Genomic DNA, 22,075 nt, shown 5'->3' on the forward strand with positions numbered 1-22,075 from the left:
CTCGGCCATCACATCACTGGACTACATTCTTTAGCCAGAAGCTCCACTAAGGTTTTAAAACAATTGAACACTGATGTTACTAGGAAAATTAGTTGCATTGTTCAATTCATCAGATGAAGGTATTCAATTTCTATTCTTCCTCTGAAGTCTGAACTTCAATTCAGTTTTAAGCTAATTTTGGGTTAGTTTACTGAAATGAATGATTGATAGACAAAGCAACATCCAATAATTATATGTATGATTTGAAGCAGTTAATTTTGTGTTAGAAACAGTTATTGATGACATCTGTTTCTTGTTTAATTTCCTCCAAGAAAATGACTTCAAATCTCTACAAAAGAAGACAAAGCAACATACTAAGCATTTATAGACTTCCAAGTGTCTACATTTATACATTTCTCAAGCTCCTTGTTCTGTTTAATCAATCAGTAGGATCCTTGCTCATGTAAAGCTACCTAAAAGCACAACAACATGGAAAGGGGCAAAAAAAATGGGTATTGTTCATAACAAGTTTCTCTGTGGATTATGGGGGACTCGTTGTTTCCTCCTATATGATCAGGGAAGAAAAGGCTGAAGCATTGCCTGTTCCCTCATGAAAAGGAGAGTCAAACTTAGGATGAGATTGCTTTGGCAGCATCATTTTCCATAAAAGGTTTGGAAGGACACTTATTCGTTTTTTAATTATGATCAGTGTCCTTGTGGCCTAAGCTTTAGTCATCTAATAATTATTGTCCTTGCATGGTTACCTTAATCATGGGCTCCACATGTTGTAGCAGGTGCCTTTAGGTTGTGTCCCATCAATATTTTGCAGTCACTATAATGTCCACCTTTTCAGTTAATCTATTAAGCATTAATTTCACATCGGATTAGATATATCTCACTACAATATATGTATAATGACATCCACAGCAACAGAATGAGTTTAGCATGTGATTTTTTAATCTGCTTTGTCCTCTGGACATTGTGATAGCTGATCAGTCACAATGTCACAGTATATCACAATATAGCAACAATGACTAATTCTGCTCTTTGACAATGCAGGCTAGTCTAACCATCCTGATTGCATTGTCAGAAGTTGCATGGAGCAGAATTTAGTGAATCAGGTCAAATCAACCATATTCTAAGTCAAGTGGTTGTTCAGTCTTGGAACCCTAATCTTAGTTGATCAATGGGGTCAAGATTCTGGCATAGTGGTCCAGGTATCAGTTTCTATCATCACAGTACTAATTACTCATAGCACAAATAATGGTCCCGTCATCTTCTGATTTTTTAGTGTACATCAGATAATTTTGTAGGTTTGGTTTGTCTGGTAATATAAGTGGAATAGCTTGGTTCAAGTATAAAAAATTAATGATGTACCCATTTCTTCATTATCAGCAATAAAGTCACCATATCTTGATGGCAAATCATAAGTGCTAATAGTGTGATTGCCACTGTTGTTAGTGCTGCTCTTACATATCCAGCTCAAACAGCACCCGAATTATAAGAGCCGCAAGTCAACATGCACCAAACATTTCTGTTTGGTCAGCTGCTAAACCTAATTTGTAGTGAAGTGATCTCCCTAGATACAAGGAGTTACCAGATTAGGTTCATAAGATAAGAAAGCAGTTCATATAAGTCAGGGTATGGTGGCTGTTCACTAGTTAGCTGAGGATTCTTTTCTCCTGCATTTATTTTGCTCATTAGAGTACTAAAGAATCCAAAAGGAACCACGGTGAAATATTGATGTCACTGGTCTCAAAATTAATAGAATGTTTTTTACACAAGTTCCTATTCTCTAGGTCTCCAATATGAATGGTCATATCATGCTTTGCTTACGCCACAAGCATGCCCACACTTACCACACCCATTACTTTTTATGCAAGGACCTGGTAGGGCCTTTGCAGGGATTTCATTGAGATTTACTAATTGATTGTCCAAACTTGTACTTGTTCCCTTGAATCAACTAGGTCTTGAGTTGAGCCATTAGAAGAGGACTAGAGTCTTGAAGTATGAAATGTTTCAGACTTCAGCAACCATATGAGAGTTTACCATGAGCTCAAATATTTATAGGATGATCAATAAGGAAACTGGAATATTTCAATGTCTTACCAAAATCTTTGATGAAGAATGCATCAGATGTAGGCACATGATTTGGTAAATTTCTGAAGTCAAAGTGACATTATTTGGTGAAAAAACATAACTTGCTTATCTTAAATTAAGTTTTCTATATCTTTTTTACTTTGCATATCTGACCCTCTTGATAGGATTCAAGATAAGCCAAGTTTTTTTAATGATTCCAATCGAACCATAAATCTTCACTTAATGAAGTAGCCAAGAAGAGAGGCCACAGGTCTAGGATATTAACATCTTTACCTACTGAAAGATTTGTATATTGTTAACTGACCTCATCATTCAAGTTTTTAAACTTTTAATGCATCAGGAGTTCAAAACAATTTTATAAATCTATCATGCTAAACTTATTGCGTTCTGGCATTTCCATCCAATATCTGGCATGTCATTTGCTCATTCATGAGTAAGTAGAACACATTGCTGCGTTTCCTAGATCTACAGTTGACTGTCTGATGTGATGGCACAACTAAAAGATGTGGAAATTCTCATTGCTCATCCAAAATATAATGTTCAATCTCTTTAGTCTACACAAGCTAGGCAACATAACCAAATCTGCAAAATGATGCACTGATGCCACAGATAGTGCAGCTGCCACCAGCTTTACTTTGCTAATGGTGCAACAGGGACTCATACCAGTTGTTAATGGACTTGCTTCTTGGCTTCCTTCGATTGAACCTATACTATATGACAGTTAATGAACTGTATGCACACAGATGTATCCTGCTACACTTCAAAGCATGTTTGTTTTAGCTGATATTTGATAATACCATGCCCACCTTGATGTTTATAGTTTATTTCATTTGGAGTCCCCACCCCCCTGTAGCACCTTACATTCTTGCACATCTTCCATTTATTAATTGCTACTTTTAAGAAGTTGCCTTTGCCCATTTGTAGTCCATATGCATCTTCAGGACAATCCTTATACATTAATTTCTTATCTCATTCCATAAATTCACTGGCATCCCAATCCACAAGACCAGCTTTCTGGAAGAACCCTCTCCTAATCCTCGGTAGGAGAGTGCAGTGGCTCCTCCTAGTATTAGGGGGACCATTGAAGTGTTAAAAGATGTGGTCCTATCAGTCACTTCTATATTAAAGGCTCAACTTGTAAATGGCAAAGATGCTAATGTTCTCTTAAAAAGTTTGTTTAGTAAATAACAATTCAAAGCCTGGAAGGTCCCATTTCTTTCTTCCTTGGGAAGAACTAATGGGAGATAGTATACTATTTTAAATGCTTTGTTAGCATCCTAACTCTTCACCCTGTGTGAACAGCTGATTCTCACAAGCGGCATACGTTTAGGTTGATCAGAATTTTGTCATCATTTGGCAGTTGGTTCACAAGAACACTTGATCATTTGCTCTTGAACTGATGAGTTTACAAAAGTTTGCTCATCTTCACTGGTGAGGAAGAAAACTTGCTTTGTACTGACAGAACCATTGTGTGGTTGAAGCTTCATGTAAGTAGTACATTTTTTTCAGTTTTGAATCATTCGACTATGTGACTGCTATAATTAGTGAATTTTGATATCTTCTTTGGAACTTTCATCAATCTTTGCTTCTCTCATCTTCCACTTCCTCATCTAATCCATGCCACAGGCTTCTGGTTGCTGATTCCTAGGAAGAGTTGCATCTCGAGAACTGCAGTCAACTGGCTGTGCATACACACATCTCTCGGTGCTCCACTCAGCAAACTTCATATAAGGTAACATAGCAAGTTGATTTTTTTGCATCCACATTCTCATGCACTAAAATAAGAGGATGTGGCATTCCATTGATCGAGGAAAGGATGGCTATTTATTTAATGAGGGGACCCTGAAAACAGGTACGAGCAAGCACTATTTGATTCCAGTGGTGTGGGGGAATTCCTAGTTGTTGGCTAGAAAATGGCCACAGATTCATGTTACGATTGGAGAGGGGATGATAACTCCAATGGCTATCGACCAAACACTGACATGACTGCAGCTAAGTAGCACAACGACAAGGCGATCGACGGGTCACCTGAGAAGATCTCTGTGTTGCATGCATGCACAATGTGCATGTGGTGGGATCGATCACGCTCTCATCACCAGCCTGTGACAAGGAGGACCACATGAACTCTATCCGAGTCCCACGGGTGGCTCAGGCGGTGCAAGGACGAGGAAGGAGAAGGCGCAGTGCAGTGCGATGAGGGTACGTACGTATCAGGTGAGTGTTGTAGGGTGGTGATGGATTTCTTGGTAATTAAGCTGCTGTATCTCACTTGAGCTAAGATTTTGTGGACCGAGACTAGATTTTGTGTCTTGGATTTCACCAAATCTATAGAAACGTTGGAGGTGTATCGTCCAACATGATCAAATCTGTTGTTGTCTGGCTATCAAAGAGAAATCGATGTGCAGATTCCATCTTATTTGTGGCCATCTTCCCATATTCAATGCAAATAATTGCATATCTGATGGCTGATCTTTTCCCACACAGCATTAGGTTTACAGGAGATGATGAACATGCACACAAAATTGTTCCTCGTAGTGGCTATACGATAGCCACAAAATCCATTATGCATCATTAATTTCAATCATTAAGATGAATCTATGCACAATTTCAATTAACACGTCCACAAAGATACTTAATTACCAACGGGCTTTGCAACTCCACGAGATCGAGATAGGCCACAACGAGCCCTACCGATCTCAATAATATGGCATTCGATGCGAGGGAACGACGACCAATCATAAACCCTGCATTGCCGGCCAATGAAAGGCCATATGGTACAATGAGTGTCACATCAATATAAATTGAGAACATGTATGTATGTATGTGAATCTTATGTGTGCACATGCAGAAACACTATTTGGATTTTTTTTTTGTATGAACAGTTGTGAAAAAGACCATGACAACTTGTTACAGTTGGAAGTTCAAATACATCACTAATATTTCAAGGAGAGTGTTTCTCTAAGAAGATAATTTTAGCATGAACAATAATAATTAATTATATTTGAAGGATGTTAGATGGTTGTGTTCAAACCAAATCATGCGAAATATATTATTTATTTATTTATTTAGGTATTTTATCGAATTTTTTTAATATTAATTTTTTTTATCGTGGCTTCCTATATTCATTTTTACTTGGGTTTTCTTTTCACTTGACTAAAATACTCTTGTATTTTTTACTTGAATGATTTGAATATATATATATATATATATATGTTATTAAAAATATACTTAATTTTTATGATTAATTATTATAAAATTTTAAATATAGAAAATAGTATTAATCATCTTGAAATCAATTTTTAATAATTTTAAAATAATTGATATCACTTATTTTATTTTTTTTAAATAAAAATAATATATATGATCAAATCATTTTAGTAAAAGACTATGAATATTTTTATCCAAATAGAAAAAAAAAAAAAAAAAATTGAATATGGGATGCCATCCAATAAAAAATAAATAGTGATTTTTTAAAAAATATAAAAGTAATTTTTTTTAATATTTTAAAATTAGTTATTTAGAAATGAACGTAAATAAATAAATATTTTTTCTCCTTCTTTTTCTTCCTTAGATGATAATATTGATAATACTGATATTATAAATAATAAATAAAATTTTATTATGTGAAAAGAAATTATTTTTTCTTTCTACTCGGAGGGATAATATGGAGGGAACGGTGACCGAGATATAAGATGACACGTCACGAAGGACGAAATAAAAGATCGTGAGAAAATAAAAATAAAAATCATATTTATTTATTTTAAATAAAAAAAGATAAAATTAGTACAGAATGCTGTGAATAATAGTAAGTAATCTTCAAATAAAAAAAAAAGTAAACAAAAGCGAAAAAGATAAAAAGAGGAGAAAAAAAAAGAAGAAGCGTACTCTCTCTGCAGCTCGCGCTTACTGTTTGTGTTATTATTGAAGCTTGAAACGAAGCGCCTCAAACGTTCTTATCGGAGCACTCGATCGAAGTGAGCGAGAGAGAGAGAGAGAGAGAGAGAGAAAGCAGGGGGGCTCTCTCTGCCTTGGATTGCCGGAGGCGTCGCCGCGTGATGCTGGCTCTCCACCTTAAATGCACGGACCGCGCCTGAGATCCCGGAGCCCGGCGCTGGTCCGCCGCGGCGGGGAGCTGAGCTACCTAGGGTTCAAGATGAAACTCCTGAAGGTTTGGAACTCGCTCTAGGTTCTTCTGGGGAGCTCTGCGTTCGAGTTTTTCGGGAACCGAGCTGACTCTTGCGGGTCGAGGCGGAGATCGGAGGGGGGATCGGCGTTTGTTGAAGAAAAGGAGCTGCTTTTTGGTGCTGGTTTGGCTTGGGAAGGGAGTTCCTGGGGTGAGATGTTGGGGGACTTCCTACTTCCTTCTTCCTCTTTGGGGATTCCTTCTCGAATTCTTGGGTTCTAGCGAGATTTTTACGGATTTCAGCTGGTTTTTGAGGTTCTGGGAGATTTCCTTCGAATTGAAGCTCGAGTTTGAGTAGGATTTTTGAGCTTTTGCGGGATCGATTTCTTCGTTGGTAGGATTTCAGATTGGTCGGTTGGGTTGAGATGGCTGCTGGAATTTTTCTCTTTTATCTGATTTGTGGCGCGTCGGCTTCATTTTTTTCGTCTTACAACTGTTGTTGTTAGTTGAACAATAAAGAAAGGTTTTTTGCTTGGAATTATGATAAGCTGAGGCATATCAACATCTATGTTTTGAGAGTCTGACCTTGCTTGCGGCTCAGATTCTTTTTCTTAAAGTTTAAAGTTATCTCTCGATCTTCAAGTTACAACAGAGTTAAATAATGGAACTGATTACGCTGGAGGAGAACATTTTCTGCAGTAGAGTTGGCTTTGGGTGAATTATATCTAATGTCTCTTTGGGTTTTATAATTTTTTTTGCACGTATTTTCCATATTACACGGATTCTACATGAATTAATGGATTAAGGTTTTGGCCGGTTTGATAATAATAATAACAAGGGTGCGTGTTATGCAGAACGAAATATAAGGAAAATAGATTTTTTTTTTTGTGTTGTCTGAAAGAGAAAGACCAATTTTTTGTTGCGAAAGCATCTTAACTCAAATTTCTTGTTCATGTTCTGAAGAGAAGGTGCTACTTTCAGTCCTAGGCTTGACTGTCTTGTGGTTTTCGGATTCTGCAAGCTTCTTGTAGTAAGTACATAAGATGAGGCTCTCATCCTCAGGTCCGGGCAATCAGCAACAAGAAGGTGAGGTCTTTGTCCTTTTTTTTTTTTTTTTTTTCTGTTTGGCTAAGAATTTTCTGTTTTGGAAGGTATATTATTGTCGGAAACTTCATGTACTTTTGTATAGTTAAATCGTTGTTTCTGATGACTCATCTGTGGTTGGTTCTGTTTGCTTCACTTTCCCATCGTGGTGTTCTGCATCAGTTTTTTGGCCTTAAATTGTGCATCAATCACAAATTGAGTTCCTGCTGTCCAACTTTTCCTTTTTATGTCCTGCCAAATGCTTGAAACTGTGCTCATTGTTTGCTGGTTTGCACGAGCTACTACTGCAGTCATATGAGGCTTGATCTTGGGCATCTTGGAAGGTTTAACATGAATCTGCAGCATTTCTAATTTCTGTTGTCAGGCTAAAAGCCACAAATCGAATGCTTCATTGATCTTGAATTTATTATAAAATTCAATGCAACATGCATAGAATATGACCTGGTTCAATTGTTCTTTGGTGATTATTATTTCGGCTCCATATGGATATGTTGTCGAACATGTGGAGTTTCACAATTTATTAATTTATCACTCTGTTTTTCTCCCCAAAACATTTGTGGGACCAAGCTTTTCTAAATTCCAAATTAGAGTAATTTCTTTTAGAACATTAAATTTGTATTCTGCTTACTCCTTAAACCATCTATTTAGGTAAATTCAGGCAAGACTCCAAACTACCTTGCACGTATAAAAATTGGTTTGTGGTTGAGAGGATTTATACAGTGGCATACATCACGCTTGCCTTCAGCCTTCCTGTGTGATAGACTACACACTCTAGGTGCTGGAACTGGATTTTGTTCTCCGTCTTCATTTCTTGGCTTTTATAATCATAGAAATGTTACTAGAATAGTACTGCAATGGTGAGCTGTTAAGGAGGCAAGCCTATTTTATGAGTTTTCTCTAGATTATTCAACCTCAACTTTTCATGTTAGGCTTCTTTTGTAACATGCTTCATGTGTTCAATAAATAATGGATTTTGTAAGCTTGTAGTTAACAGATCTTGTGTTAGTCTTCTTATGAATCATGTTTGCAAAAGAACGAAACCAAACAAATAGATGTAAGCAGTAGTGTGCATGTCTCTTCCAAATGGCAAAGGAGTTATTCTCTAGTCACTCTGTTTGCTGCAAAGTTGACTCTCAGCATTATTTTCCACTTCTTTCTTTGCTCTCATTCTGGTAATTGTTAATTATGTGGCATTAGATACAGAAGAACAAGTTTGTCTAAATTCAGAGTTATGGCATGCTTGTGCTGGACCACTAGTTTCATTGCCTCCTGTTGGAAGCCGGGTGGTATATTTCCCACAGGGCCATAGTGAGCAGGTCAGCTATTTTACTTAATTTCTAAATTGTTGCGAGGCAGTAAGCAATACAGTAATCTTCTATTGCTCTGAATCCAACTTCTTGAGAGTTATTTGATGAGCAATTTAGTTTATAGTGCTTGGAACATGTCATATTTTATTCTTCAAGGCATGCTTTAATGAAGGTTATCTGTGCAGGTGGCTGCATCAACAAACAAGGAAATTGATTCCCTCCCCAGCTACCCAAGCTTACCTCCTCAGCTGGTTTGTCAGCTGCATAATGTTACTATGCATGTAAGTTCATCTAGATATTTGTCATTGTTTCTTGTCTAATATGGTGATCATTTGCTTATTCATAAATGTGCATTGTCTATAGGCAGATGTAGAGACAGATGAAGTTTATGCCCAGATGACGTTGCAGCCATTAAGCCTAGTAATGAACTTTCTCTTTTCACTCATTGCCTTATTATTATGCTGACACTTGGATGTTCTGATTGCATACCTTTGCATGATGTCTGCAGCTAGAGCAGAAGGATCCTTATCTACCTGCTGAATTGGGTATGCCAAGCAAACAACCAACAAATTATTTCTGTAAGACATTAACCGCAAGTGACACTAGTACGCATGGTGGATTCTCTGTTCCTCGTCGAGCAGCAGAAAAAGTGTTCCCTCCGCTGGTAGATTTTGCTTGCTAGGACAAGTTTGAATTGGCATTCAATTTCACAGAATAAATGGCCATTCTTTTTGGATTTAGACAGAAAATATCCTGATTCTTTTATCCTTATTTGGCTGTGTTGCTCTGCAGGACTTTTCACAGCAGCCTCCTGCACAAGAGTTGACTGCAAAGGACCTCCATGGTAATGAGTGGAAGTTTCGCCACATCTTCCGAGGTATTTGTTAGCAGTATCTTTAGTATCATACCGTGTGAATCATGATTCATAAACTGTCCCATGTTCTACAGCATTAGGCTGACATTTTGCATTGAACTAATCCTCTGCAAATGTTGTGGGTAAAGTTGCGAGATCTTAAAGTCTTTGTTACTCTCTGCTTCAGAACCTTAAGTTGGTTTACCATTGGGAAAGATTGGACTTAAGGTTTCCTTATTTTAATATTACAAGCTTTCATCTTGTGAGAAAGTTGCTTTTATGAGAGATTTGGCACTAATATAGGGACAATACTACCGTGGGAAGTGGCTTTTAGAATAATTTTGAAGAGAGCAATTACGGCAAGTTGGAACAATAGTTGAGAAGACGCTGAGGGTAAATTATCTTGGTTGACTCAGACGTGTTGCAGATGCCATATTGTGCAGTCACAGCGAGTGAATCTACTGATGGGAGTTCCACTACAGAATAAGAAAATCAAAATCGATAAAATCAGTGCTGGAATGGAATAAAAATAATAGTCAATGTAGGATTTGGTCCTTGTTGGTATAGCCCAGTTGGTAAATGATGTTACAAGAATTGCAGCCCTAAAATATGATACTATGTTGTTTGTTTTGAAGTGGGTGTCATAAATGATATGATCTGTAGGTTTAGTTGTAATCAGCCTATTGTTGGCAGTGACCAGATCCCGACAGCCTATGTTCTGTGTTAGGAACGTCCAGATTATTTGATGCCAATTTATATTGCTTAAATATTATTTGTGCATGGTAATGGAATCAAATTCCAGCTTTTTGGCGAGCATTTGCTTAATAGCAAGGAGTGCTTGTTAATCACTTGGTGGACCTGACTTACCTTCTCTGTCATTGAACAGGACAGATGCATGATAAGTGTCAATGTGTTATTTCTTTGACTTTCTGCTAGGTTATCTAAGATAGGGCCATTGTATAGACAAAGATGTGACTCCAATACCAAGCTACCCAATTTCATTTGCTGAACGGGCTTCAAGTTTAAGTTCCATTTTCTGTTGGGTTTTGTGATTATTGCTTAATAGGAATCGATGTCCAAATGCCCAAGTGGAATGAGTTGCCTCAGTCTAGCTGTGAAAAATATAATTACTTTTGTCCATGTTTAAGTCTGTCATCTCTTCATGTTTCAGTTTTGTGAGCAGATAAGTGCTAAAGTTGAATTAACAATGTTATATTGCATAATGATGTCATTACATGTACTACATATGGTTCTAAACAAGAGCTTCCATATTTTGTGAATTCTTGTACCTCATAGACATCTTCCGATAGCCATTTTGTGGTTGTCTGCCATTTTTAGACTGGCTAGCATGACTGACATGATTGATTACTCACTAAGGATGTGATTATTCTCCTCATGCAGGTCAGCCAAAGAGGCATCTCCTTACAACAGGCTGGAGTGTTTTTGTGAGTGCAAAGAGACTTGTTGCAGGGGATTCTGTACTTTTTATATGGTACTATTACAAATAACTTTTTTGGGCATTGTTAATGGCTTCTTTTGATCTAAATACTAGAAGTTTTTGTTTCAATAGGAATGATAACAATCAGTTACTTCTGGGAATTCGGCGTGCTAACAGACCGCAAACAGTTATGCCTTCATCTGTTCTGTCTAGTGACAGCATGCACATAGGGCTTCTCGCTGCAGCTGCTCATGCTGCTGCTACAAACAGCCGATTTACTATATTTTATAACCCAAGGTAAATATGGCATCTCAGATATCTTTGTTACTTTGGTTGGCTGATTAATGTGATACCATATCCTTTCAGGGCAAGCCCTTCTGAATTTGTTATCCCACTAGCTAAGTATGTTAAGGCAGTTTATCACACCCGTGTTTCTGTGGGTATGCGTTTCCGGATGCTTTTTGAGACAGAAGAGTCAAGTGTTCGGCGGTAGGTTTGTTGTTATTCCTGTCTCTTATCCATTTTGGTTGTTGAGCATTTTATTTGTAGTTGCACTTGCACACTCAAGTGTGAGACTTCTTTGTTGATAATCTTTTCCTGTTCCCTTTGTTGTTACAACATGCAGAAGGTTTTGCTTGGTCCATCTATTTTGGCATTTAATAAGATTCCAATTGATGATACTTTCTTCATTCATAAACAGATATATGGGCACAATTACTGGGATCAGTGATATTGACCCTGTCCATTGGCCAAATTCACATTGGCGTTCCGTGAAAGTAATTTCTTTTGCAATGTCCAATTTTACTGATCAGAAGAATTCCCCTTCTGAATTTAAAGAATATAATTGTCCAGGCTAAAGTTCTGTTTTTTCTTTTGTAGGTTGGCTGGGATGAGTCAACAGCCGGACAGAGGCAGCCCAGGGTGTCACTTTGGGAAATTGAGCCTCTAACAACCTTTCCAATGTATCCGACATCTTTTCCTTTCAGGCTCAAGCGCCCATGGCCTACTGGATTGCCTTCCCTCCATGGTATACATTATGATTTTGAGCAAAAACAATTACAGCACTAAATTTTTTCAGCTATATTAATTATTCATGGATGAAACCTTTCTTTTTTCTAGTACACTACCATTCATCTTCTTACTAGTACTTCCAATTATTTAGGTGGAAAGGATGATGGTATCTCTCTCAATTTACCTCAGATGTTGTTCCAAAATGGTGGAAATACAGGATTTCAGTCGCTGAATTTTCAGGACATCAGTGTCACGCCTTGGATGCGGCCAAGGTTGGATAATCCGGTACTTTCTCTGCAGCCTGACATGTACCAGACAATGGCTGTAGCAGGACAGAAAATGAGGATTGTGGACACTACAAAAAATGTATCACCTGGAATTCTGCAATTCCAGCAAACTCAGAACATAACTAGCAGAACTTCTCCTATAGTACCAAGTCAGGTTCTACAGCATGGCCATTCTCAAACTCCACAAACCTTTCTTCAGAATCTTCAAGTAAACCAGGTGCAAGACCAGTCTCGATCTGAATTTCTTCAGCATCAGTTGCAGCACGGATGCTCATTTGGTGAGCAGCAGCAGGTACCACGACAGCATCAAACACAAATTCAACAGCAGAAAATTTTATCTAATCATCAGAAAGTTCCTGATGGAGTATCAGCCTTGTCTCAACTTCTTTCTGTGTCACAACCTTCATCAACCACATTGCAGAATATTTCCTCATTTTCCCAGCCACAGAACTTTCCTGACTCCAATGGTAACTCTGTCTCAACAGCTAGTGCCTCCCCCCTGCATAATATTTTGCATCAGTTGTCTCCAGAGGAAGCATCAAATCTACTTAGTTGGCCAAGAGGCAATCAAATTGTGACTTCTAGTTCCACATCCTCAAAGCGAATGGCAATTGCATCAATGATTCCATCTGAAGTTCAGTGCATGATGCCTCAGGTGGAACAACTAGGTGCATCACAACCTGCCATTTCTCAGCATTCTGTGATATTGCCACCATTTCCCGGAAGACAGTATGTGGTGGATCAAGATGGCAATATGGATGGTCAGAACCATCTGTTGTTTGGTGTTAACATAGACTCATCATCACTTCTAGTGCAGAATGGCATGTCAAACCTAGGCCATCTTAGCAATGAGACTGATTCAATGAACATGCACTATGCTGCTAGCAATCTTGTGGGTTCCTCGGGAAATGATTTTGGACTGAACCAAGCATTTACTGTTTCTAATGGTTTAGAGCAACCAGGACTTTTGCAGGCTCCGGGGAACATGGATTCGTTGAACCAATCCAGTGGAACCTTTGTCAAGGTTAGTGATTTATTCCTCACTGAGCTCAAGTTGATTCCATTTCTTTCTGGTCTGGATCTATTTTATGATGGAACTGACTTGAAAATTTTTCATTTCTGAAAGTTTAAGAACAATGCTCTAGAATTGGATTTGACATCTAATGAATACCAGATATATTGATTTTTTTTTCCATTTTTTGTTGAAAATAATGGACAACAAACACTCCCATAGTGTTAGTTACTTGCTCGAATTGAATATCAATAATTAGTATGGTCATTTTGGGATTATCCTTGTCCCTGTATGCTTGCATGTTTTTTTGGTAGGATTCCTATTTTGTTTAGTTGCTTTTCAAAGCAATCAAGAATTGATTTGTTGCTTCATTGTTTAGTGGATTTACTTTCAATCATCTTTTTGCAAGAGATTTGGTGCCTAGTTAAACATTCTTGTATAGAAGTGAATGATCAATGATTATCCACTACAGAGACTTGAAGAGTAGTATTAACAAGTTATCCAACTCTTCCATAAGTTACTTAACATGATTAGAACATGAATTGCCAATTGAACCAACATTCTCTATCTCCTTTATGTATGCTACACTGCCAGCTGATCAGTTTAGTTTGTAACCGCAGGTTTATAAATCAGGGTCTTGTGGAAGGTCACTGGACATCACCAAGTTTAGCAGTTACCATGAGCTGCGTAGTGAGCTTGGGCGTTTATTTGGCCTAGAAGGCCAGTTGGAAGACCCTTTGAGATCAGGCTGGCAGCTTGTATTTGTTGACAGGGAGAATGATATTCTTCTTGTTGGCGACGATCCCTGGCAGTAAGTCAATTCTGATCTCATTTCCTTTCATATTTTATGTTCGTAGTCAGTTTCACCAAATTCTCTCTTATCATTTTTCTCTATCTGCACGCACGCATGCGTGGATCTTGCACCACTTAATATGTGTTGCTTCTTCTCAGAATTTACACTGCTTCATTGGTGTCTCCAACCAAGAACAGTTCATCTTTTTTTGTTTCAAATTTATCGGCTAGAAGCACATAGATTGAAGTTGAGGAACTTGATATTAACCATAAGAATTTAAGATTGTTGTTTGATTTGATATTTCATGTATGCTTCTTTGACGCTTTTACGATTGTTCTGCCTCCAGGGAGTTTGTGAATAACGTGTGGTGCATAAAGATACTTATGCGGCAGGAAGTGCAGCAGATGGGCAAGCCAAGTGCGGATTTCCTCAACACAGCTCACGGCAAAAGGCTTCCGAGCAATAGCTGTGATGAGTACATCACCCGGCAGGATTCAAGAAGCCTAAGCACCGTGACTGCATCTGTGGGGACATTGGAATACTGAAAGCGAACCTTGAAGTCTTCACAGCTCATTACCATCTGTTTAATCCTACCTTTCGCTGCAGTTTCTCATCTTAGATGCGCAAATCAGGTGTGAGCAAGCTAAGCTTAATGTATCCATGTCTAGTACCTGTATCATATGATATCTTCTCATAATACCGGTATATGCTTCCGGTGCTTGTTTATGTAGAACTATGTAGGTTTGTTTGTAGTAATTGATTCCTGATATGAGTGTTAGAACAAGCTTCTTGCTCTTCTAGTTTCAGATATTTCTGACCTTGAGACATATTTTTGTTGCGTAATTAATAGGTCCCAAATTCTGAGTCTGCTTATGAATGTCTTCTGCACAGTGATATAATGGATTGAAATTATTGATAGACAATTTGGTTGAGCTATAAAAACACCTGTTACATGATTACTTCATGATTTGTCATTCCTCTTTTCTCTCACATCATATATATATATATATATATATATATATATATACATCCAGAAATTTCCAGATCAGTCCTTTTCATTGCGAAAGTGAATCATAGATTTGGATTCAGTTCTGGTGCTGTGTCGATCTTGACACTTTAAAATGGAGACCACCATCTTGAGTGAGGGTGATAGGGTTCTGCACATAAAGCACCACCATGTGGTCTCCATTGATTACCACTCACCATCACCATGGCATCTTCCGTCACCTTTCATCTGTATATGGTGATTCCCCTGTCCCTTTCGTATCCATGGCTGGGGCCTCAGATCTCATCGCTGCTTTTGACCACTTTGTGCTCCAAAAGTATCTTTCCCACTCTCTTCTGCTGCATCACTGCACTTTGATGCCATGGGAAAGTAGAAACAACACAGGGTTTTGATCAGATGGGCGAGCTCTAAACTATTTGAATGGGGTGTTTGGCCAACAAGCCAATCAAACTGGAGATGAACTACAAGAAGGCAAGAATACAGTGATGGTCTTAGTGATTACCCATGTACATGAGACACTTTATCTATATAAGAACAGGGGAAATTTTCTGCACCGTCGTCACGGCAATGCTGCTTTGATAGATTAGATCTGTGAGGGTCTGATGGAATCTAAGAGAACCCACCACAGCATAAGTAATTTGGCGAAGGAATTTGTCCGGTTCGGCGTATGTGCTCAGCCTTGTGAGCTGTTCTGGATGCTTGCTTATTCATCCGGGCTTGAGCAGCTGCTTGTTTCTCGTCCACCTGCCGCCGTGTCATTGCTAGCTTTTCCGCCATCTTCTCGAGGGCGCGAGCTCTAACTCGTTCTGCTTTGGCCTGTTGCGTTTCTTGAAAGAATTCATGTCGACATATTTGTAAAGCAAGAGGACATATTTCTGCTTGCAGAGCAATAATATAAAGAGCCAAAGAACCATCTCGCTGAGTATGCATGCCGAGTTCATCAGTTTGATGTTCGTTTGGTCACACTCTCTACTCTTTTCTAGTTATTGGAAATTTCATGCTTCTTTAAGAACTTCTTGAAGTTATGGGAATTAAAATGTTGTTTTTCTACTCAACAATATTAGTTGGCATTAAACTTGTTGCACCATGTTCGTAAAATTATCAGATTTCAGATGCCACAGATGAGCAGAGTGTTGCGAAAATAATAAAAAGCATCAGCAGAAAAAGGTAAAAGAAAAGTAAAAAGAAAAGTACCTCAATACTCTTCGTTTTAGCTTCAATTTTCGCTTTCCAACGACACTCCCATGCTTGGATCTTGACTTCTTCGCGTTTGTATCTGAAGAACACAGCATTACATGCAAAAAAACCAAAATAACTAGACACCATCAGGTAGCAATTCATGTGCAACAACACTTGGTTTAAGGTGAAGGTTTGGACTGAGCAATTTTCAGAGCATTCTTTACAAGGATTCTGTCATTTATTCTTCCCACACCATTGCATGAGTTTCTTAGAAGCTCAATGGGTTCTAAAGAAGCTCAATGCCAGACCTTATAAGAGACAATTCTTTAATTGGCACCTATTCATATGAAGAACTCTTTAAATTGCATTTCCAAGGATTGGCTGCATACTCCCCTTTTTTGCTGGTTTGTGCAAAGAATCAGAAAATTTATTTAGGCCTTGACAAACTATGTGAATCTCAGATGACTCATCTTATGTGTTCAATATACAGAGGAAAATGCAATCTGAAGTGACATACGGACCATTTTATGTACCAGCAAGTGCTTAACATTCTAAGATGGTGTCTTGCTTGAGGTGCACCTAACAAAGTGAAACTTCATAAGCAACAGTTTAGCGAACCACATTGTATCAGAAACTATACTCTCAACACCATTCTTGCTGGCACCAATATCGGCCTACTAAAGTTTCTTTCCCACGACGTTTGTGCCAAGAAATGGCGGTGTCAGCAATCATCATATTGTTTTTTTAGTATAGATTTGTTCTTAAAGCCTAAAAGAAGCATAAATTCGTAAAAACAAATGATCAGAAATAGCAGAGTGCCAACTCCTCGGCCTCTATAATAACCGTTATTGGTTGGAAGCATCATCATCATTTCTCTCAAAGCAGCAAATGTATAACAAGTTTCAAGCTTAGTACCTGGCCATATGCTTAGTGTTCTCAGCTTCCTCCCATGCTGCAGCACAGGCTTTGTATTCCTTCTCTGTTGGATCAGCAACAAGAGCTTTCGGTGAGGGAGAACATTGTTCTACCTCTTCTTTACTAGCCCAGGAAGCGATGTTCATCTTTCCTAGTTGTATGCCGAGGGCCGCTATTTCTCTTCTTATTTTCAGCCGCATTTCTCTCTCAGTCAATTTATCTTTGCCACCTTTAGTTTCGGAATCTTGTTCTGTGTCCTTCATCTCCTCGGTAGACAACTGTGAAGCTACTCCTTGTCTCGGAGTTGATGGCAAAGAAGAAATGGAGCTTCGAGTGGGTGTTATTGATCCAAGTGGAGTAGGTACCGGAGTCATTTCCGTACCTATGTCTCTCATTGACACAGACTGCATAGGTGGAACAACTGCAAGATAGAAGTATTCAGATGTATCTAAACCGATGGAAAAAAAAGCAGAAAACAAACAACAACTGAAGATGCTGACAAGAAATTCTGCATATCTCATCAATTCTTATTTGGCAGCATGTTGACTTTTCATCCAGTTTAAGAAACTGTCTTTCACATAGTAAAGAGTCTTCTTATGAGGACAGTCGTTAAAATTCAGTATTCATACTCATGACAGTGAAAGATTACACTGCAACAATCAGATATAGCAAAAGCTTCAACAATCTTAAAGGCGAAATTGTTGCATTCGACATATCCAATGAGCATACCTGTCGGTTCGCTGGCATGCCTTTTCATTATTGAAAACTCTTGATGATTTACGTCTTCTCCGGATCTGGAACAGCTCCCAGAAGTACCACTATAAGGTGAAGAATCGACAGATTCAACAGCTTTGTTGTTCGACGCATGAGGAACAAAAGAGAACTTCTCTACCACATCCTGTGAAGCAGTTTGGTTGAATTCATTCCTCATGCTATCCAGAGCCTGGACAACTGACGCCTTATGTTCTGCAATTGTGGAATCCGTCTCAAGCCTGCACAAAGAACTTGTTTGATGGCTCCCCTGTTTCTGTGCAGGAGTCTTCTTCTTGACACTTGGGCTTGCTATTTGTCGATTTATTATCCATTTTTCCGCATCATTCCACTTTGATGGAACATGCCCAGAAAAGAGGCCTAGAGATGGCTGTTGAATTATTCTCTCGACGCGATGAAATTCAAAGCTAGAGACAGTGTCATTCCTGCTGTGGAGACAGTTGCCACCCCCTTCATCAAGAGTCCTTACTGGGTGTATGATGCTCAAGTTGCTGTTTGAATAAGCTTGATGGGGAGCACTTCTGCAGTAATCCTGCTTGATACAACTGGTGTTAATCTTTTCGTTTGACAGCGATCGATTAACGCTATCGAAACTTGAAGACTCCTTATCATGTAACCCTGTGGCAGAAGCATCTGAATTTGCAATATTCTCAGGTCTTAAATCCCCTTTAAAGTCCTTAGAGCTTTCTGTATTCAAGATCAAAAGCATCATCATCGACATTGAGACAACTTCAAGATATGTATGTGTGCATAATATACATAAGTAGCAATCATACAAAGATGAATACTGAAGGAGGTAATTTTCACTGACCTTCGGTGTCGATATCGCCTACTAGTAAGTTGTTCCTTGCAGACTTCATGTCCTCATTCTTGGATGGAGACATCTTTGCCGAATTGCTCCCTCCCTTTCTTGCGCTGTTACGATGCCCAAGTAGTTTCATCCTCAATTTAGTTGGAGAAAGCAATCCAATCTGCAGTCGTAAGAGAAGGCTACAATTCAAGCTTCTGTCTTCAGAAAACGAAGAACTAGATGCTTGACATAATGCAACAACGTAAATTTCACAGATATCCCCCACTGTAAGCAATCAGTAAGATGTAAAGGAAGCATCCCATTTTAAGATCTTGTGAGGAGATACTTCTCTTGCAGCTTGTTGCTGTTGCCGAGCATTTGTTGTCATAGCATATATGGAAAAAATAGCTCGAATTAATCAAAGTTAACATGCTATTAACATTGTTGTGATGAAAATTGTAAGCAACATCATTAAGAGCAGTACACGAAGATTACAAGAAATCATAAGAGATATAGTCTGCAAGGAAAAAAAAAGAGAAAATCCTACAATCCAACAACCAAAAGCACGCAAAGCAACCAAGAACCATTCGAGATAAGATTTATATAATACTCGCCTTCGGTTCACGAACATAACAAAAGCTATGTATCGAAATCAAGCCCATCGGAGTTTGAACAAAATCTACATATAACCTGCCAATTGATTGCAGAAAAATATATACAAAATCCACTGCAAATGATCACGAAACTAACATTTCTCACAATGCACATTTTATGGGGGAAGAACGCATCAATCTAATAGTAACATCCACATAATGAACACAAAAACAAATCAAGACAAAGGGAAAACGCAAAAGCTGTGAACTTTGAGAAGAAGAAGAACGAAAGCTTCGATCTTGAGCAATAGCTCATATGACGCGGGCGGCAGAGTTCGTACCTGCACTTTGCGAATCCTCTGATACTCCATGGCCGTGCAGCGAGAAAGACAGAGCGAGCGAGCGATGAGGCTGTGTTCTATGTAGGCCGGCAGGGGTGCCAAGCGAGTCCGAGAGTCGGCGATGTTTTCAAATCCTCGCGAGTTATTTCCAGGCACCTCGTGCATTGGACCTGACACGCACGCGTCCCGCGTGTCTTGGCCGAGCGTTGAAACGCAGAACTGCCGTTGTCAAAGAAACCGGCAGGCGGGGCCTGCAGTGGGCCCGACGCAGATGACCATTGGTAAACTACGCTTTCGTGGTTGGACGCTCGGCCGAGACACTCTGGCCGCTCCACTTCACCTTCTCACCTTGGTAGTTGCACGAGTCGTGTCCGTTGGGGAAGCGGACGAGACATGTCACGCTTTCCTCCCTCTCCATTACTTTTGCTCTGCCGGCCTCATCCTCTTCGTTGCCTCTGGCTGGCCATCACCACCGTTGATCATCCATCATCCGTAACTCTACCATCAGCATTTAAAACATGTAGCTGCCGGCCAATGAGAACACGCCTCGTTCTGCCATTCCCTTCTTCGCCGGTCGGTGACTCGGGCCCAACTCAGTGTTGTCCACACATTTGATCCAGGGCGACCGCGAGTCAAAGCCATTGAAGTCCTCCGGTCCCGCAATTGATCGCGCCGGGATCCACACTCCGTCGACGGTTTGGCGCAAACGCGGTCAAACGATTCACACCCGAGCCGACTCACCCGAACGCGAGCCGCTACCCCGATTCCTCGCCGAGTCTTACCGAGTACGACGACTCCGCTTCGGGCCTCTCAAACCTTCCCCTTTATAATGTGGTCAAACGTGCTTCCCAACACCAAAAAGCCACCCCTCCCCGTTCCTGTTTCAGAGCACGCGACAGTCCGTGTCAGGCTCCGGCACCGGCAACTCACACGGATACATGTGATAAGGTTTAGACTCATCATTGGCACGTGTCCCTTTGTTCTCGGCGTCACCAACATGGTAACATGGGTCAATCATCTCACTAATTAGACCGGGTGGGCCGAACTGGCTCCCCATGGGCCGGCCCACGAGATGCCGCTCGACCCGGCTCATTAAATTTGAATTCGAAAAATAATAGAAATAATTTGAAATATTCCTAAATATATATATAAATTACATACCTTCTTTTTCCATCTTCCCGTCTCCCGCTTTCTTCCTTGCGGCGAGCAACACCGGCGGCGGCGGAGACGAGCGTTCGGAGCCCACAAAGAGAGCTCAATCTCTTCATCTCCTGGTATGCGTTTGCTTCCCCAACTCTTTAATGTTCTTTTCTTCACTTATGAGTTGTTGAAGTGGGACGACGCTTTAATGGTGGAGACAATTAGGTACCATATAAGATGAGTTCATTTTATTATAACAAGGAACCATGAAATGATACGATTGCACTCTTGCCTCTATAAAAGCTCATGTCCTTCACCTATATCTAAGGAAAGTTTCATGCCTCCATTTCATGTTTTGTCTTTTATGTCAAATCCCTTCATGTGGTTTGGTTACTTCACCAAATCCCACCAAAGTTGCTACATTCCTTGGTATGCATTGAGTTAATAGTGGCCCTCACGACCATTATTCCATAAGTCAGTGGTCTGTTTAGTCTGATCTCCATATCAGTTCTAAGTGTGTTTTCATTTGGTGTTGTCTTAGGTCGATCTCTCACTTGATCTCGCAATACGTCCATTAAAGCATTACCTCATATGAGATCATGCGATGACTCATCGTCGCTCACTTAATCTATTAAGTTTTATGGATCTATTGTCTTGAGGTACATCTCTCAACATATATTATCCGTTGCACATGATTCTCTCTTTAAAGAACTAAGATTTATTATTCTTGGATATCTGTCCTATTAGAACAATTTTTCTCTTTGCATTATTTCCTCTAAAAATTTTGGAGACCATCATCCTCTTGACTACTCTACCTTGTTGAACAAATAGTGTATTGTTCTATCATTATGAATGCACTTGCTAGATTATAATTCTTTGCCAATACAATCCTCGATGTATCCCTCAGGACCTAGTAACATGTTGAACTTACTATATACTTCAGTTTCCTATGGACATATCATTCATATGTCAAAGAAAAAATTTTCATGCTCTATGATATCGAGTTTCTATTGCCTTAGGATGGCCATAGACAATCTATTGACCACATATAAACTCTTACATAAGCACTGAACTCTTTGATTAGCAATTCCCCTCACTTTTGTAAGCTTTACATAAATATTTCGATCATTGAGCAACCCATCCCTTCTTACACAGTCTTATCATTTACCAAGCGTCATGGTTTGCCTTAAGCAATGTCAAATTTGGTTGCCAACATCAAGCTATAGGTTGAACTCAACTATCTCAACTTTTGTACGTTATATGCTCTTCCCAATTTACTTGTCCTCGTGGTGCATATTGTGCGAAGAATCAATCAATCTTATATACTCACCCT

General features: G+C 39.3%; 2 protein-coding genes across 3 annotated transcripts; one reads left to right on the plus strand and one right to left on the minus strand.

Annotated features, from left to right (window-relative positions):
• The first annotated feature begins 5,990 nt into the window (after nucleotides 1–5,990).
• Nucleotides 5,991–14,813, plus strand: LOC135613053 (auxin response factor 17-like). Of its 2 annotated transcripts, none has more exons than XM_065110004.1 (15): nucleotides 5,991–6,413; nucleotides 7,166–7,288; nucleotides 8,510–8,622; nucleotides 8,799–8,894; nucleotides 8,977–9,033; nucleotides 9,122–9,277; nucleotides 9,406–9,490; nucleotides 10,868–10,958; nucleotides 11,037–11,201; nucleotides 11,271–11,393; nucleotides 11,605–11,680; nucleotides 11,784–11,931; nucleotides 12,067–13,226; nucleotides 13,835–14,025; nucleotides 14,354–14,813. In XM_065110004.1, the coding sequence occupies exons 2-15, from the start codon at nucleotides 7,246–7,248 to the stop codon at nucleotides 14,550–14,552; spliced, it is 2,703 nt and encodes a 900-aa protein (XP_064966076.1). In that variant the 5' UTR covers nucleotides 5,991–6,413; nucleotides 7,166–7,245; the 3' UTR covers nucleotides 14,553–14,813. The 2 variants fall into 2 exon arrangements, with proteins under 2 accessions (XP_064966076.1, XP_064966075.1); XM_065110003.1 differs by having other exon boundaries at nucleotides 5,992–6,413; nucleotides 8,504–8,622.
• Nucleotides 14,814–15,428: 615 nt separating this feature from the next.
• Nucleotides 15,429–19,733, minus strand: LOC103986322 (uncharacterized). Its single transcript, XM_009404293.3, has 6 exons — nucleotides 19,603–19,733; nucleotides 18,690–18,849; nucleotides 17,837–18,565; nucleotides 17,108–17,528; nucleotides 16,208–16,289; nucleotides 15,429–15,829 (listed from the first exon to the last, which is right to left on the minus strand). The coding sequence occupies exons 1-6, from the start codon at nucleotides 19,630–19,632 to the stop codon at nucleotides 15,623–15,625; spliced, it is 1,629 nt and encodes a 542-aa protein (XP_009402568.2). The 5' UTR covers nucleotides 19,633–19,733; the 3' UTR covers nucleotides 15,429–15,622.
• Between the last annotated feature and the right edge of the window lie 2,342 nt (nucleotides 19,734–22,075).

Source organism: Musa acuminata, chromosome BXJ2-5 (assembly GCF_036884655.1).
Source record: "Musa acuminata AAA Group cultivar baxijiao chromosome BXJ2-5, Cavendish_Baxijiao_AAA, whole genome shotgun sequence".
NCBI classification, from domain to species: domain Eukaryota; kingdom Viridiplantae; phylum Streptophyta; class Magnoliopsida; order Zingiberales; family Musaceae; genus Musa; species Musa acuminata.

Coding starts and splice junctions, on each gene's coding strand:
- LOC135613053 (XM_065110003.1), top strand. CDS start 7,246: ATGAGGCTCTCATCCTCAGGTCCGGGCAATCAGCAACAAGAAG. Junction 10,959..11,036: donor GATTCTGTACTTTTTATATG/GTACTATTACAA, acceptor TTGTTTCAATAG/GAATGATAACAATCAGTTAC. Junction 11,202..11,270: donor ACTATATTTTATAACCCAAG/GTAAATATGGCA, acceptor ATATCCTTTCAG/GGCAAGCCCTTCTGAATTTG.
- LOC103986322 (XM_009404293.3), bottom strand. CDS start 19,632: ATGGAGTATCAGAGGATTCGCAAAGTGCAG. Junction 18,850..19,602: donor AGAGGATTCGCAAAGTGCAG/GTACGAACTCTG, acceptor TTACGACTGCAG/ATTGGATTGCTTTCTCCAAC. Junction 17,529..17,836: donor GCATGCCAGCGAACCGACAG/GTATGCTCATTG, acceptor TCTATCTTGCAG/TTGTTCCACCTATGCAGTCT.